The sequence below is a fragment of the Pleurodeles waltl genome, chromosome 8 (assembly GCF_031143425.1).
Source record: "Pleurodeles waltl isolate 20211129_DDA chromosome 8, aPleWal1.hap1.20221129, whole genome shotgun sequence".
Classification (NCBI taxonomy): domain Eukaryota; kingdom Metazoa; phylum Chordata; class Amphibia; order Caudata; family Salamandridae; genus Pleurodeles; species Pleurodeles waltl.
Genome location: NC_090447.1, coordinates 1,541,855,727 through 1,541,870,826, shown reverse-complemented (window position 1 = coordinate 1,541,870,826; position 15,100 = coordinate 1,541,855,727). Strand labels below are relative to the sequence as shown.

Below are 15,100 nucleotides of genomic sequence, written 5' to 3'. Positions count from 1 at the left end.
AGTACCTTCTTCTCATCGGTCTCTCATCCTTCCATACTGCACTGTATAGCACCTTATTCTCGTCAGTCACTCATCCTTCCACCATGCACTGTACAGTACTTTCTCATCAGTCACTCATCCTTCCTTACTGCACAGTCCATCACCTTTCTCTCATCAGTAGCTCACTATTCCTCGCTGCACCCTATAGTACCTACTTCTTATCAGTCACTCATCCTTTCACACTGCACTATGCAATACCTTCACTCATCCTTCCACACTGCACCATACAGTACCTTCCTCTCAGTCACTCAATATTCCATAGTGCACTGTGCAGTACCTTCTTCTCAGTCAATCATCCTTCCATAGTTCACCACACAGTACCTTCTTCTCATCAGTCTCTCATCCTTCCATACTGCACCATATAGTACCTTATTCTCATCAGTCACTCATCCTTCCACAATGCACAGTACAGTACCTTCTCATCAGTCACTCATCCTTCCACGCTGCACTGCACAGTACCTTCTCATTCGTCACTCATCCTTCCATGCTGCACTGTACAGTACCTTCTCATCAGTCACTCATCCTTCCACAGTGCAAAGTACAGTAACTTCTCATCAGTCACTCATCCTTCCACACTGCACTGTGCAGTACCTTCTCAGTCACTCATCCTTCCATACTGCACCATATGGCATTGTATTCTCGTCAGTCACTCATCCTTCCACACTGCACCATACAGTACCTTCTCATCAGTCACTCATCCTTCCATACTGCACTGTACAGTACCTTCTTCTCACCAATCACCCATCCTTCCACAGTGCACTTTACATAACTTCTCATCAGTCACTCATTCTTCTATGCTGCACTGTACAGTACCTTCTCAGCCACACATCCTTCCATATTGCGCCATATAGCATAGTATTCTCGTCAGTCACTCATCTTTCCACAGTACACTGTACAGTACTTTCTCATCAGTCACTCATTCTTCCATACTGCACTGTACAGTACCTTCTTCCCACCAGTCACTCATCCTAGCACACTGCACCCTACAGTACATTCTTTTCATTAATCACTCTCCCATCCTTATTGCACCATACAGTACCTTATTCTTATCAGTCAGTTATCCTTCTATAGTATACCGTATAGCACCTTATTCTCGTCAGTCACTCACTCTTCCACATTGCACTGTACAGTACCTTCTCATCAATCACTCATTCTTCCACGCTGCACTGTACAGTACCTTCTCAATCACTCATCCTTCCACGCTGCACTGTACAGTACTTTCTCAGTCACTCATCCTTCCATACTGCACCATATAGCATTGTATTCTCGTCAGTCACTCATCCATCCACAGTGCACTGTACAGTACCTTCTCATCAGTCACTCATCCTTCCACTCTGCACCATACAGTACCTTCTTCTCGTCAGTCACTCTTTCTTCCATAGTGCACTGTGCAGTCCCTTCTTCTCAGTCAATCATCCTTCCATAATGTACAGTAGAGTACCTTCTTCTCATCAGTCTCTCATCCTTCCATACTGCACTGTATAGCACCTTATTCTCGTCAGTCACTCATCCTTCCACCATGCACTGTACAGTACTTTCTCATCAGTCACTCATCCTTCCTTACTGCACAGTCCATCACCTTTCTCTCATCCGTAAATCATTCTTCCACGCTGCACCCTATAGTACCTACTTCTTATCAGTCACTCATGCTTTCACACTGCACTATGCAGTACCTTCACTCATCCTTCCACACTGCACCATACAGTACCTTCCTCTCAGTCACTCAATATTCCATAGTGCACTGTGCAGTACCTTCTTCTCAGTCAGTCATCCTCCCGTAGTCCACCGCACAGTACCATCTTCGCATCAGTCTCTCATCCTTCCATACTGCACCATATAGCACCTTATCTCGTCAGTCACTCATCCTTCCACAGTGCACTGTACAGTACCTTCTCAATCACTCATCCTTCCATGCTGCACTGTACAGTACCTTCTCAGTCACTCATCCTTCCATGCTGCACTGTACAGTACCTTTTCATCAGTCACTCATCCTTCCACGCTGCACTGTACAGTATCTTCTCATCAGTCACTCATCCTTCCATGCTGCACTGTACAGTACCTTCTCAGTCACGCATCCTTCCATACTGCACCATATAGCATTTTATTCTCGTCAGTCACTCATCCTTCCACAGTCCACTGTACAGTACTTTCTCAGTCACTCATTCTTCCTTACTGCACTGTACAGTACCTTCTTCTCATCAGTCACTCATCCTAGCACACTGCACCCTACAGTACATTCTTTTCATCAGTCACCCACCCATCCTTATTGCACCATACAGTACCTTCTTCTCATCAGTCTCTCATCCTTCCATACTGCACCATATAGCACCTTATTCTCATCAGTCACTCATCATCCTTCCTCAGTGCACTGTACAGTACCTTCTCAGTCACACATCCTTCCATACTGCGCCATATAGCATTGTATTCTCGTCAGTCACTCATCCTTCCACAGTGCACTGTACAGTACTTTCTCATCAGTCACTCATTCTTCCTTACTGCACTGTACAGTATCTTATTCCCAGTCACTAATCCTAGCACACTGCACACTACAGTACATTCTTTTCATCAATCACCCACCCATCCTTATTGCACCATACAGTACCTTCTTCTCATCAGTCTCTCATCCTTCCATACTGCACCATATAGCACCTTATTCTCATCAGTCACTCATCATCCTTCCACAGTGCACTGTACAGTACCTTCTCAGTCGCACATCCTTCCATACTGCGCCATATAGCATTGTATTCTCGTCAGTCACACCTCCTTCCACAATGCACTGTACAGTACTATCTCATCAGTAACTCATTCTTCCTTACTGCACTGTACAGTACCTTATTCCCATCAGTCACTAATCCTAGCACACTGCACCCTACAGTACATTCTTTTCATCACTCACCCATCCTTATTGCACCATACAGTACCTTATTCTCATCAGTCACTCATCCTTCCATACTGCACTGTCTAGCACCTTACTCTCGTCTGTCACTCATCCTTCCACACTGCACCGTACAGTACCTTCTTCTCTTCAGCTCTTCTCAGTTGGTCCTTTTGTTTCACACACAGAAGCTGGAATTTCAGGAGTTTTGCAATAAGTGTCAGGGGGAGCTCCTCACCCTTGTCCAGGCGGGTCTTGGCTGCCTCCGTCACCTAGAGAGAAAGGCAGAAACATTATTCACAGAAGTGCAGATCAAACACAAGAGGTCTCCTGGTCTCTTCACATAGTTACTGGGCTCTCCAGAGGCTGAGACAGAGGTTCAGAAAAAGAGCTGAAATACAGACAAACATGCATTGCAATGAATACAGACACATACTGAAATTAATATACAATCACCCACTAAAATGAATGTATACACATACTGAAATTAACATGTATTTACCCACTAAAATGAATGTCTATGTAGTATTAATATACAAGTATTAAAATGAATATTTGTATACTAGATGATTATGAACAGGTACTTTAATATATAAGTGCTGCAATGAATATTTTCACATTCTGAAATGATATATCACCAGTAGGTAGTTCTAGTTGGGACCATTTTTTCACAGAAAATGCGTTTTTTGACTTGCCTATATCTTTGGCACCGTTTGATGAATCTTCACAAAATTTTCCAAACAAAGTGTTATGGTGATTCTTGTTGCACACAGAGAGTTTTGGGGTGATCCATCAAGCGGGAGCCGAGTAAATGGGGGGGGGGGTCAAAAAATGTTGTGTTTCCCTTGTGAATTCCCATAGGATCTGTCAACACTGCTACAGCCCAAACCACTGGACGGAATTACACCAACGTTGGCAGAAAGGTAGGCTTCAGTATGCAGATTATGCTTTCGCTTATTTGGTGTAAATTCTTTCAGTAGTTTTTGAGAAATGTAGTGAAATTCAAATATCTGGCTGTGAAGTATTCGCAAACAAAGATGAGCTCATGCAGGGAAAGGTACAGCTCTGATTGGCTGCCAACACTTTCAACCAGGTAGTGTTGGCAGCCAACTTGGGATTCAGCTTCAGGCGAATCCCAGTAAAAAAAGTAAAAAACATAAATAAAAGGGACCAGGGTAGAGTCACTTTGACTCCTTAGCTCTGGTGGGGGGTGGGTCCAAGAGAGACCACCCCAGAGCAAAAAGCATTTTTTATATTTGTTTTTCCCGCAAAATCACAATATTCACAAATTTGTGGCAAAAAACAAACAAACAAGTATGCCCCCCCCACCCCCAACAGCCCCAGGGACCACAACATTCCAGAGGCTTTTAATCTAATATATGTAGGAGGGCCCGTGCCCCCCGGCACACCAGGGGGCCCGCGGCCTACCCACACTCTGGGGACCACCACCTCCCTGGGGCTTTGATTTAAATATATGCGGGGCCAAACCCCCCATGCCCCGGGGACCACCACCTCCCCGGGGCTTCCATTTAAATATATGCGGGGAACCAGCTGCCCCACAGCGCCCCGGGGACCACCATCCCCTGGGGCAAAGCGCAAAAATAGTGAAGGGGATTGGTCCGGACCTCCAATAGCCTTGGGGATCACCACCTCCCCAAGGCTTTCAATCTATTATATGCAAGGGGGCCCGCAGTCCCCCCATCCCCCGGGGACCACCACCTCCCTGGGGCTTCCATTTAAATATATGCAGGGGAACCCACGGCCCCACCACGCCCCGGGGACCACCATCCCCTGGGACAAAGCATAAAAATAGTGAAGGGGATCGGTTTTGGACCCCCATTAGCACCGGGGACCACCACATTGGAGGGGTACCGCATGGCCCCCTATGTGGAGTCACTGATGCCCCTGGGGACCGCCACCCCCCAGGGCCAGATCCTGCTATGTCCCAGGATGCCCAACCCCGGGATATAGCTATTTGCTGTGGCTTAGCTGAAGCTCTGCAGCTGAAGCCAAGCCACAGCAAACACTCCGGGTTTTGACAGCAGGACGTGTAAAGCACAGCAGGTCTTTCATCTCTGTCCCCTGTATGCGTACAGGGGACAGAGATGAAAGGTTTGCTTCAGCAAGCAAGGAGCAGCTGTTAAAGCAGCTCCCTGCTTGCTGAAGCAATGGCACTGCCAGGGAAGCCTTAAGGCTTTTCCACGGTGCAAGATAGCCCGTAAATGGCATTTTCTAAAAATAAAAAATAAAAAATAAATAGGGACCGCGGGAGAGCCTTAGAGGGCTCACTAGCGGTCCCAGATAGCCCATAAAGGGCAAAAAACTATTTCATTTTTAAAAAAGGCAATAGCTCAGTGTGTTCCAGCTGGACTCGCTTCCCTCTTTTTATTTTTTTAACTACAAATTTTTAAGGCTCATACTAAAAGGTAATCTTACTCTTTTTAAATAACAAACACATTTTTCTTTTTAATTTGTCCGGAAACATCTCAGTATGTCACATATCAAATTCTAAAAAACTATCTCTATCCTCTTGCTCTCTTTCTCTCTCTATCTCTTTCAGTCTTTTACCCATTCACACACCAACTCAAACACTTACGCACCCACTCACAGACCCACTCAGACACATACGAACCCACTTGCAGACCCACGCGCTCACAGCCCAGTCAGGCCCTCAAGCACCCACTCATAGACCCACTCAGTCAGTTACGCACCCACTCACACACCTATTCAAACTGTCACATGCCCACAGATCCACTGACACCTTCATGCAGCCATTCACAGACCTGCACTCATAGTGATGCACCCACTAAAACCATGATGTACGCACTCTCACACCCAGACAGACACTCTGACAGCCCCTCTCACACCCAGATACACCCTCTCACACCTATTCTCACACTCAAAGAGGTCGTGCACAACATGGGGCTGGGTGCCTAGGGGGGTTGGCCGCAGGGACTGGCTGCCGGCCACCACTTGCGGGCAACCCTTACTGCACACAGGCGAAGGCCGTGCACAGTGCAAGGGTGGGTGCTTATAGGGGTTGGCCTCAGGCCTGGCGAGGGTGCGAGTGATAATTACCTAAGGGCGCCAGTTCTAGCTACTTGAAAGAACTATAACAGCTGAATTTCTATGGTTTTGTGCGAGTAAATTCAGATCCTAACTATAACTTCCCAGTAACCTTTGGTTTTTTCAGTGAATATATATATATATATATATATATATATATATATATATATATATATATATATATCTTTATACACATCCTACCGCCCTGCATCTCTAACATCAGCTACAATACTTGAAAGTTACATCCACCCAGTTAAAGTAATATAGGGTGAAGAGATGGTTCTTATTCCCCCTAATGATGGATTCTGTCCCACACATGGTGCAGAGTTGGTGCTCCTAGCAGCTCAGGATAATGATAGTTAAGCCACTGATAGCAATAGTGTCCAAATGCTGATACTTTTAGCTTTGTTACAGCTTTGACACTGTCAACTACTCCATCCTTCTTGGACACCCAGGAGTCGCTGGTACATCCAACTCAGCTCTGGCATGGCTCAAATCTGGTCTCACAGGCCTGGCCCTGTCAGTGCTTTCATCTTTCGCCCCATCTGACCTAGCGAGGTTAAAGGGACAAACAAAGGTGCACTAGTGAGCTAGCGAGGGTAAAGGGATACACACAGACACAACAGTGACCTAGTGAGGGTAAAAGGACAAGCAAAGGCACACTAGTGAGCTAGTGAGGGTAAAGGGACACACAAAGGCACACCAGTGAGCTAGTGAGGGTAAAGGGATACACACAGGCAAAACAGTGACCTAGTGAGGGTAAAGGGACACACAAATGAACAACAGTGAGCTAATGAGGGCAAAGGGATACACACAGGCACACTAGTGCACTTGTGAGGGTAAAGGGACACACAGGCACACTAGGTGAGCTAGCAAGGGTACAGGAACACACACAGGCATCGTAGTGCGCTAGTGAGGGTGAAGGGACACAGAAAGGCACACTAGTGCGCTAGCGAGGGTAAAGGCACACACAAAGGCACACTAGTGAGCTAGGCACGGTAAAGGGACACACAAAGGCACACTAGTGAGGGTAAAGGGAAAAAAAGGCACACCATTGAGATAGTGAGGGTAAAGGGACACACAAAGGCACACTAATGAGGGTAAAGGGACACAAAGGCACACTAGTGAAATAGTGAGGGTAAAGGGACACACAGGCACACTAGTGAGCTAGTGAGGGTAAAGGGACACACAGGCACACTAGGTGAGCTAGCAAGAGTAAAGGGACGCAAAGACACATTAGTGAGCTAGTGAGGGTAAAGGGACACACAGGCACACTAGGTGAGCTAGCAAGGGTAAAGGGACACAAAGGCACAAAAGTGAGCTAGTGAGGGTAAAGGGACACACAAAGGCACAACAGTGAGCTAGTGAAAGTAAAGGGACACACACAGGCACAGACGTGAGAGTAAAGGGACACACAAAGGCACACTAGTGAGCTTGCGCGGGTAATGGGACACAAGGCAAACTAGTGAGCTACCGAGGGTAAACGGACATACAAAGGCACACTAGTGAGCTAGTGAAGGTAAAGGGACACACAGGTACGCTAGTGAGGGTAAAGGGACACACAGAGGCACAACAGTGAGCTAGTGAGGGTAAAGGGACACACAAAGGCACACTAGTGAGCTAGTGATGGTAAAGGGACACAGAGGCACACTAGTGAGGGTAAAGGGACACACAGGCACACTATTGAGGGTAAGGGGGCACACAAAGGCACATTAGTGAGCTAGCGAGGGTAAAGGGGCACACAAAGGCACAACAGTGAGCTAGGGAGGGTAAAGGGGCACACACAGGCACAGTATGTGAGCAGGCGTGCTTAAAGGGACACACAAAGGCACACTAGTGAGAGTAAAGGGACACACAGGCACACTAGGTGAGCTAGTGAGGGTAAAGGGACACACAAAGGCGCACTAGTGAGCTAGTGAGAGTACAGGGGCACACACAGGCACAAGAGTGAGGGTGAAGGGACACACAAAAGCACAACAGTGAGCTAGCGAGGGTAAAGGGACACACAAAGGCGCGCTAGTGAAGGTAATGGGACACACAGGCACACTAGTGAGGGTAAAGGGACATACAGGCACACTAGTGAGCTAGTGAGGGTAAAGGGACACACAAAGGCATACCAGTGAGCTAGTGAGGGTAAAGGGACACACAAAGATACAACAGTGAGCTAACGAGGGTAAGTGGACACACAAAGGCACAACAGTGAGCTAGCGAGGGTAAAGGGACACACAAAGGCACACTAGTGCGCTAGCGAGGGTAAAGGGACACACAAAGGGACACAAGTGCGCTAGCAAGGGTAAAGGGACACTCAAGCACACTAGTGAGCTAGCGAGGGTAAACGGACACACTAAGGCACACTAGTGCGCTAGCTAGGGTAAAGGGACACGCACCCCACAGGACCCTTCGATCAGCCCAGCTCTCTCTCGCCAAAGAACCTCGCATCAGGAAAACAAGAACAAGTGGATGCTCCTTCTCTCACATCGTAGCCACGGCCTGGAGCACCCTCCCGCTACATCGCAGGCAGATTACCCCCTCCTCAACTTCACGAAGGAGCTGAAGACGCAGCTTTTTGGAGAACCACCTCATTGATGGAAGCTACACGACCCCGCTCCCCCAGCGCCTTGAGACCCTTATGGGTGAGTAGCCGCGTTCTATAAGCCATGATTGATTGATTGGACACACTGGCACACTAGTGAGCTAGCGAGGGTAAAGGGACACGCATAGGCACACTAGGTGAGCTAATGAGGGTAAAGGGACACACAAAGGCACAATAGTGAGCTAGCGAGGGTAAAGGGACACACTGGCACGCTAGTGAGCTAACAAGGGTAAAGGGGCACAGAGGCACACTAGTGAGCTAGTGAGGATAAAGGGGCACACTAGTGAGGGTAAAGGGATACATAGGCATGCTAGTGAAGGTAAAGGGACACACAAAGGCATACTAGTGAGGGTAAAGGGACACACAGGCTCACTAGGTAAGCTAGTGAGGGTAAAAGGACACACAAAGGCACACTAGTGAGCTAGCGAGGGTAAAGGCACACACACAGGCACACTAGGTGAGCTAGCGAGGGTAAAGGGACACAAAGTCACACTAGTGAGCTAGTGAGGGTAAAGGGACACACAAAGGCACACTGGTGAGGGTAAAGGCACACACACAGGCACACTAGGTGAGCTGGCGAGGGTAAATGGACACACAAAGTCACGCTAGTGAGGGTAAAGGGACACACAAAGGCACACTGGTGAGGGTAAAGGGACACACAGGCACACTAGGTGAGCTAGTGAAGGTAAAAGGATAAACAAAGGCACACTAGGTGAGCTAGTGAGGGTAAAAGGATAAACAAAGGCACACTAGTGAGATAGTGAGGGTAAAGGCACACACACAGGCACACTAGGTGAGCTAGCGAGGGTAAAGGGGCACACAAAGTCACACTAGTGAGCTAGTGAGGGTAAAGGGACACACAAAGGCACACTAGTGAGGGTAAAGGGACACAGAGGCACACTAGTGAGGGTAAAGGGGCACACAAAGGGACACTAGGTGAGCTAGCGAGGGTAAAGGGACATACAAAGGCACAACAGTGAGCTAGTGAGGGTAAAGGGACACACAAAGGCATACCAGTGAGCTAGTGAGGGTAAAAGGACACACAAAGGCACAACAGTGAGCTAACGAGGGTAAGGGGACACACAAAGGCACAACAGTGAGCTAACGAGGGTAAGGGGACACACAAAGGCACAACAGTGAGCTAACGAGGGTAAGGGGACACACAAAGGCACACTAGTGAGCTAGTGAGGGTAAAGGGATACACACAGGCAAAACAGTGACCTAGTGAGGGTAAAGGGACACACAAATGAACAACAGTGAGCTAATGAGGGTAAAGGGACACACACAGGCACACTAGTGCGTATGCGAGGGTAAAGGGACACACATGCACACTAGGTGAACTAGCTAGGGTACAGGAACACACAAAGGCATCGTAGTGCGCTAGCGAGGGTGAAGGGACACAGAAAGGCACACTAGTGCGCTAGCGAGGGTAAAGGCACACACAAAGGCACACTAGTGAGCTAGTGACGGTAAAGGGACACACAAAGGCACACTAGTGAGGGTAAAGGGACAAAAATGCACACTAGTGAACTAGTGAGGGTAAAGGGATACACAACGGCACACTAGTGAGGGTAAAGGGATACAAAGGCACACTAGTGAACTAGTGAGGGTTAAGGAACATACAAAGGCACAACAGTGAGCTTGTGAGGGTAAAGGGACACACAGGCACACTAGTGAGCTAGTGAGGGTAAAGGGACACACAGGCACACTAGATGAGCTAGCGAGGGTAAAGGGACACACAAAGTCACAACACTGAGCTAATGAAAGTAAAAGGACAAACACAGGCACAAAAGTGAGGGTAAAGGGACACACAAAGGCACACTAGTGAGCTTGCGACGGTAAAGGGACACACAAGGCAAACTAGTGAGCTAGCGAGGGTAAACGGACATACAAAGGCACACTAGTGAGCTATTGAAGGTAAAGGGACACACAGGCACACTAGTGAGGGTAAAGGGACACACAGGCACACTAGTGAGGGTAAAGGGACACACAGAGGCACAACAGTGAGCTAGTGAGGGTAAAGGGACACACACAGGCACAGTAGGTGAGCTAGCAAGGGTAAAGGGACACACAGGCACACTAGTGAGCTAGTGAGGGTAAAGGGACACAGAGGCACACTAGTGAGGGTAAAGGGACACACAGGCACACTATTGAGGGTAAAGGGGCACACAAAGGCACATTAGTGAGCTAGCGAGGGTAAAGGGACACACAAAGGCACAACAGTGAGCTAGGGAGGGTAAAGGGGCACACACAGGCACAGTATGTGAGCTAGCGAGCTTAAAGGGACACACAAAGGCACACTAGTGAGCTAGTGAGGGTAAAGGGACACACAGGCACACTAGGTGAGCTAGCAAGTGTAAAGGGACACAAAGGCACAAAGATGAGCTAGCAAGGGTAAAGGGACACACAAAGGCGCGCTAGTGAAGGTAATGGGACACACAGGCACACTAGTGAGGGTAAAGGGACACACAGGCACACTAGTGAGCTAGTGAGGGTAAAGGGACACACAAAGGCATACCAGTGAGCTAGTGAGGGTAAAGGGACACACAATGGCACAACAGTGAGCTAACGAGGGTAAGGGGACACAGAAAGGCACAACAGTAAGCTAGCGAGGGTAAAGGGACACACAAAGGCACACTAGTGCGCTAGCGAGGGTAAAGGGACACACAAAGGCACACAAGTGTGCTAGCAAGGGTAGAGGGACACTCAGGCACACTAGTGAGCTAGCGAGGGTAAAGGGACACACAAAGGCACACTAGTGCGCTAGCAAGGGTAAAGGGACACGCACCCCACAGGACCCTTCGATCAGCCCAGCTTTCTCTCGCCAAAGAACCTCGCATCAGGAAAACAAGAACAAGTGGATGCTCCTTCTCTCACATCGTAGCCACGGCCTGGAGCACCCTCCCGCTACACCTCAGACAGATTACCCCTCTCCTCAACTTCACGAAGGAGCTGAAGATGCGGCTTTTTGGAGAACCACCTCACTGATGGAAGCTACACGACCCCGCTCCCCCAGCGCCTTGAGACCCTTATGGGTGAGTAGCTGCGTTCTATAAGCCATGGTTGATTGATTGGACACACAGGCACACTAGTGAGCTAGCAAGGGTAAAGGGACACGCACAGGCACACTAGGTGAGCTAATGAGAGTAAAGGGACACACAAAGGCACAATAGTGAGCTAGCGAGGGTAAAGGGACACATAGGCACACTAGTGAAGGTAAAGGGACACACAAAGGCACACTAGTGAGGGTAAAGGGACACACAAAGGCACACTAGTGAGGGTATAGGGACACAGAGGCACACTAGTGAGGGTAAAGGGACACACAGGCACACTAGGCGAGCTAGTGATGGTGAAAAGGACACACAAAGTCACACTAGTAAGCTAGTAAGGGTAAAGAGACACACAAAGGCACACTAGTGAGGGTAAAGTGACACACAGGCACTCTAGTGAGGTTAAAGGGGCACACAAAGGTACACTAGTGAGCTAGCGAGGGTAAGGGGACACACAAAGGCACAACGGTGAGCTAGGGAGGGTATAGGGGCACACAAAGGCATACCAGTGAGCTAGTGAGTGTAAAAGGACACACAAAGGCACAACAGTGAGCTAACAAGGGTAAGGGGATACACAGGCACACTAGGTGAGCTAGTGAGGGTAAAAGGACACATAAAGGCACACTAGTGAGCTAGCCAGGGTAAAGGCACACATACAGGCACACTAGGTGAGCTAGCGAGGGTAAAGGGACACACACAGGCACACTAGGTGAGCTGGCGAGGGTAAAGGGACACACACAGGCACACTAGTGAGGGTAAAGGGACACACACACACACAGGCACGCTAGTGAGCTAGCGAGGGTAAAGGGATACACACAGGCACACTAGTGAGAGTAAAGGGACACACAAAGGCACAATAGTGAGCTAGGGAGGGTAAAGGGGCACACACAGGCACAGTAGGTCAGCTAGCGAGCGTAAAGGGACACACAAAGGCACACTAGTGAGCTAGTGAGGGTAAAGGGACACCCAGGCACACTAGGTGAGCTAGCAAGGGTAAAAGGACACAAAGGCACAAAAGAGAGCTAGAGAAAGTAAAGGGACACACACAGGAACAAAAGTGAAGGTAAAGGGACACACAAAGGCACAACAGTGAGCTAGCGAAGGTAAAGGCACACACACAGGCACAATAGGTGAGCTAGCGAGGGTAAAGACATACACACAGGCACACTAGGTAAGCTAGCGGGGGTAAAGAGACACCCAGGCACACTAATGAGGGTAAAGGGACACACAAAGGCACACTGGTGAGCTAGCGAGGGTGAAGAGACACACAAAGGCACAACAGTGAGCTAGTGAGGGTAAAAGGACACACAAGCACACTAGTGAGCTAGCAAGGGTAAAGGCACACCTAGGCAGACTAGTGAGGTTAAAAGGACACACACACAGGCATGCTAGTGAGCTAGCGAGGGTAAAGAGACACCCAGGCACACTAATGAGGGTAAAGAGACACACAAAGGCACACTAGTGAGGGTAAAGTGACACACAGGCACTCTAGTGAGGGTAAAGGGGCACACAAAGGCACACTAGTGAGCTAGCGAGGGTAAGGGGACACACAAAGGCACAACGGTGAGCTAGGGAGGGTATAGGGGCACACACAGGCATAGTAGGTGAGCTAGCGAGGGTAAAGGGACACACAAAGGCACAACAGTGAGCTAGTGAGGGTAAAGGGACACACAAAGGCATACCAGTGAGCTAGTGAGGGTAAAAGGACACACAAAGGCACAACAGTGAGCTAACAAGGGTAAGGGGATACACAAAGGCACAACAGTGAGCTAACGAGGGTAAAGGGACAGACAGGCACACTAGGTGAGCTAGTGAGGGTAAAAGGACACATAAAGGCACTCTAGTGAGCTAGCCAGGGTAAAGGCACACATACAGGCACACTAGGTGAGCTAGCGAGGGTAAAGGGACACACACAGGCACACTAGGTGAGCTGGCGAGGGTAGAGGGACACCCAGGCACACTAGTGAGGGTAAAGGGACACACACACACAGGCACGCTAGTGAGCTAGCGAGGGTAAAGGGATACACACAGGCACACTAGTGAGAGTAAAGGGACACACAAAGGCACAATAGTGAGCTAGGGAGGGTAAAGGGGCACACACAGGCACAGTAGGTCAGCTAGCGAGCGTAAAGGGACACACAAAGGCATACTAGTGAGCTATTGAGGGTAAAGGGACACCCAGGCACACTAGGTGAGCAAGCAAGGGTAAAAGGACACAAAGGCACAAAAGAGAGCTAGAGAAAGTAAAGGGACACACACAGGAACAAAAGTGAAGGTAAAGGGACACACAAAGGCACAACAGTGAGCTAGCGAAGGTAAAGGCACACACACAGGCACACTAGGTGAGCTAGCGGGGGTAAAGAGACACCCAGGCACACTAATGAGGGTAAAGGGACACACAAAGGCACAACAGTGAGCTAGTGAGGGTAAAAGGACACACAAGCACACTAGTGAGCTAGCAAGGGTAAAGGCACACTCAGGCAGACTAGTGAGGTTAAAAGGACACACACACAGGCATGCTAGTGAGCTAGCGAGGGTAAAGAGACACCCAGGCACACTAATGAGGGTAAAGGGACACACAAAGACACACTAGTGAGCTAGCGAGGGTGAAGGGACACACAAAGGCACAAAAGTAAGCTAGTGAGGGTAAAAGGACACATAAAGGCACAATAGTGAGCTAGCGAGGGTAAAGGGACACCCAGGCACGCTAGTGAGGGTAAAGAGACACACAGGCACACTAGTGAGCTAGCAAGAGTAAAGGCACACCCAGGCAGACTAGTGAGGTTAAAGGGACACACACACACAGGCACGCTAGTGAGCTAGCGAGGGTAAAGGGACACACAAAGGCACAACAGTGAGGGTAAAGCCGGAGACCACAACAGATCTTTGTCAACCACGGGTAGGAGTTGGGCAGAATGGATGAGTAGTCCTTGGACCTGGCACACACCACGCTCTAAGAGACCACTGATGGAAGGAGAGAACCCCTGTGTGAAGAACAGGCTTTGGCAGTAGAAGCCGCTGACGTTATTTAGGGGTAGGCAGGGTAGCTCCTGACCGACCCTTTGGCACCCTGGCACTACCCTTGCCACTCCTGGTGCAAGAGATACAGGTATATTGTATGTAGTTCCCACTGCTTGCCCTTCCCCAAGGGTAGATGTAGGCTTGGAGGTCAACCCAGTGACATCATCAGGGAATCACAGGGTGCGTGACGTCACTTGCGCTACCTCTGGCATCTTCATGAATAGATGCCCATGGGCCGTCAGCACTCCGGGGAGTGTGAGGCGGGACAGGGGCCCGAGCCTGGGTGTGGGAGGGGTTCCTCCACAGGAGTTACTCAAGGGATGGAAACAAAGGCAGCTTCACACAGAACCACACCCGCTGCAGACACGCGGACTGATGAAAAGCGGCCATTTTAAGGATGTTGGGGACCCCTGTTCGGAACAGCTTTGAAGTTAAGATCCAGTTTCAGCTCTTTCG

At 49.1% G+C, this 15,100-nt stretch overlaps 1 protein-coding gene across 5 annotated transcripts in view; it reads right to left on the bottom strand.

Annotated features, from left to right (window-relative positions):
- SPAG17 (sperm associated antigen 17) overlaps positions 1-15,100 on the bottom strand; it is a 720,739-nt gene that overhangs the window by 522,500 nt on the left and 183,139 nt on the right. For all 5 annotated transcript variants that reach the window (XM_069203004.1, XM_069203006.1, XM_069203008.1 and 2 more), the window contains exon 4: positions 3,055-3,186. In XM_069203004.1, coding sequence (XP_069059105.1) covers positions 3,055-3,186 — 132 coding nt within the window. The remainder of the gene's footprint in view (positions 1-3,054; positions 3,187-15,100) is intronic.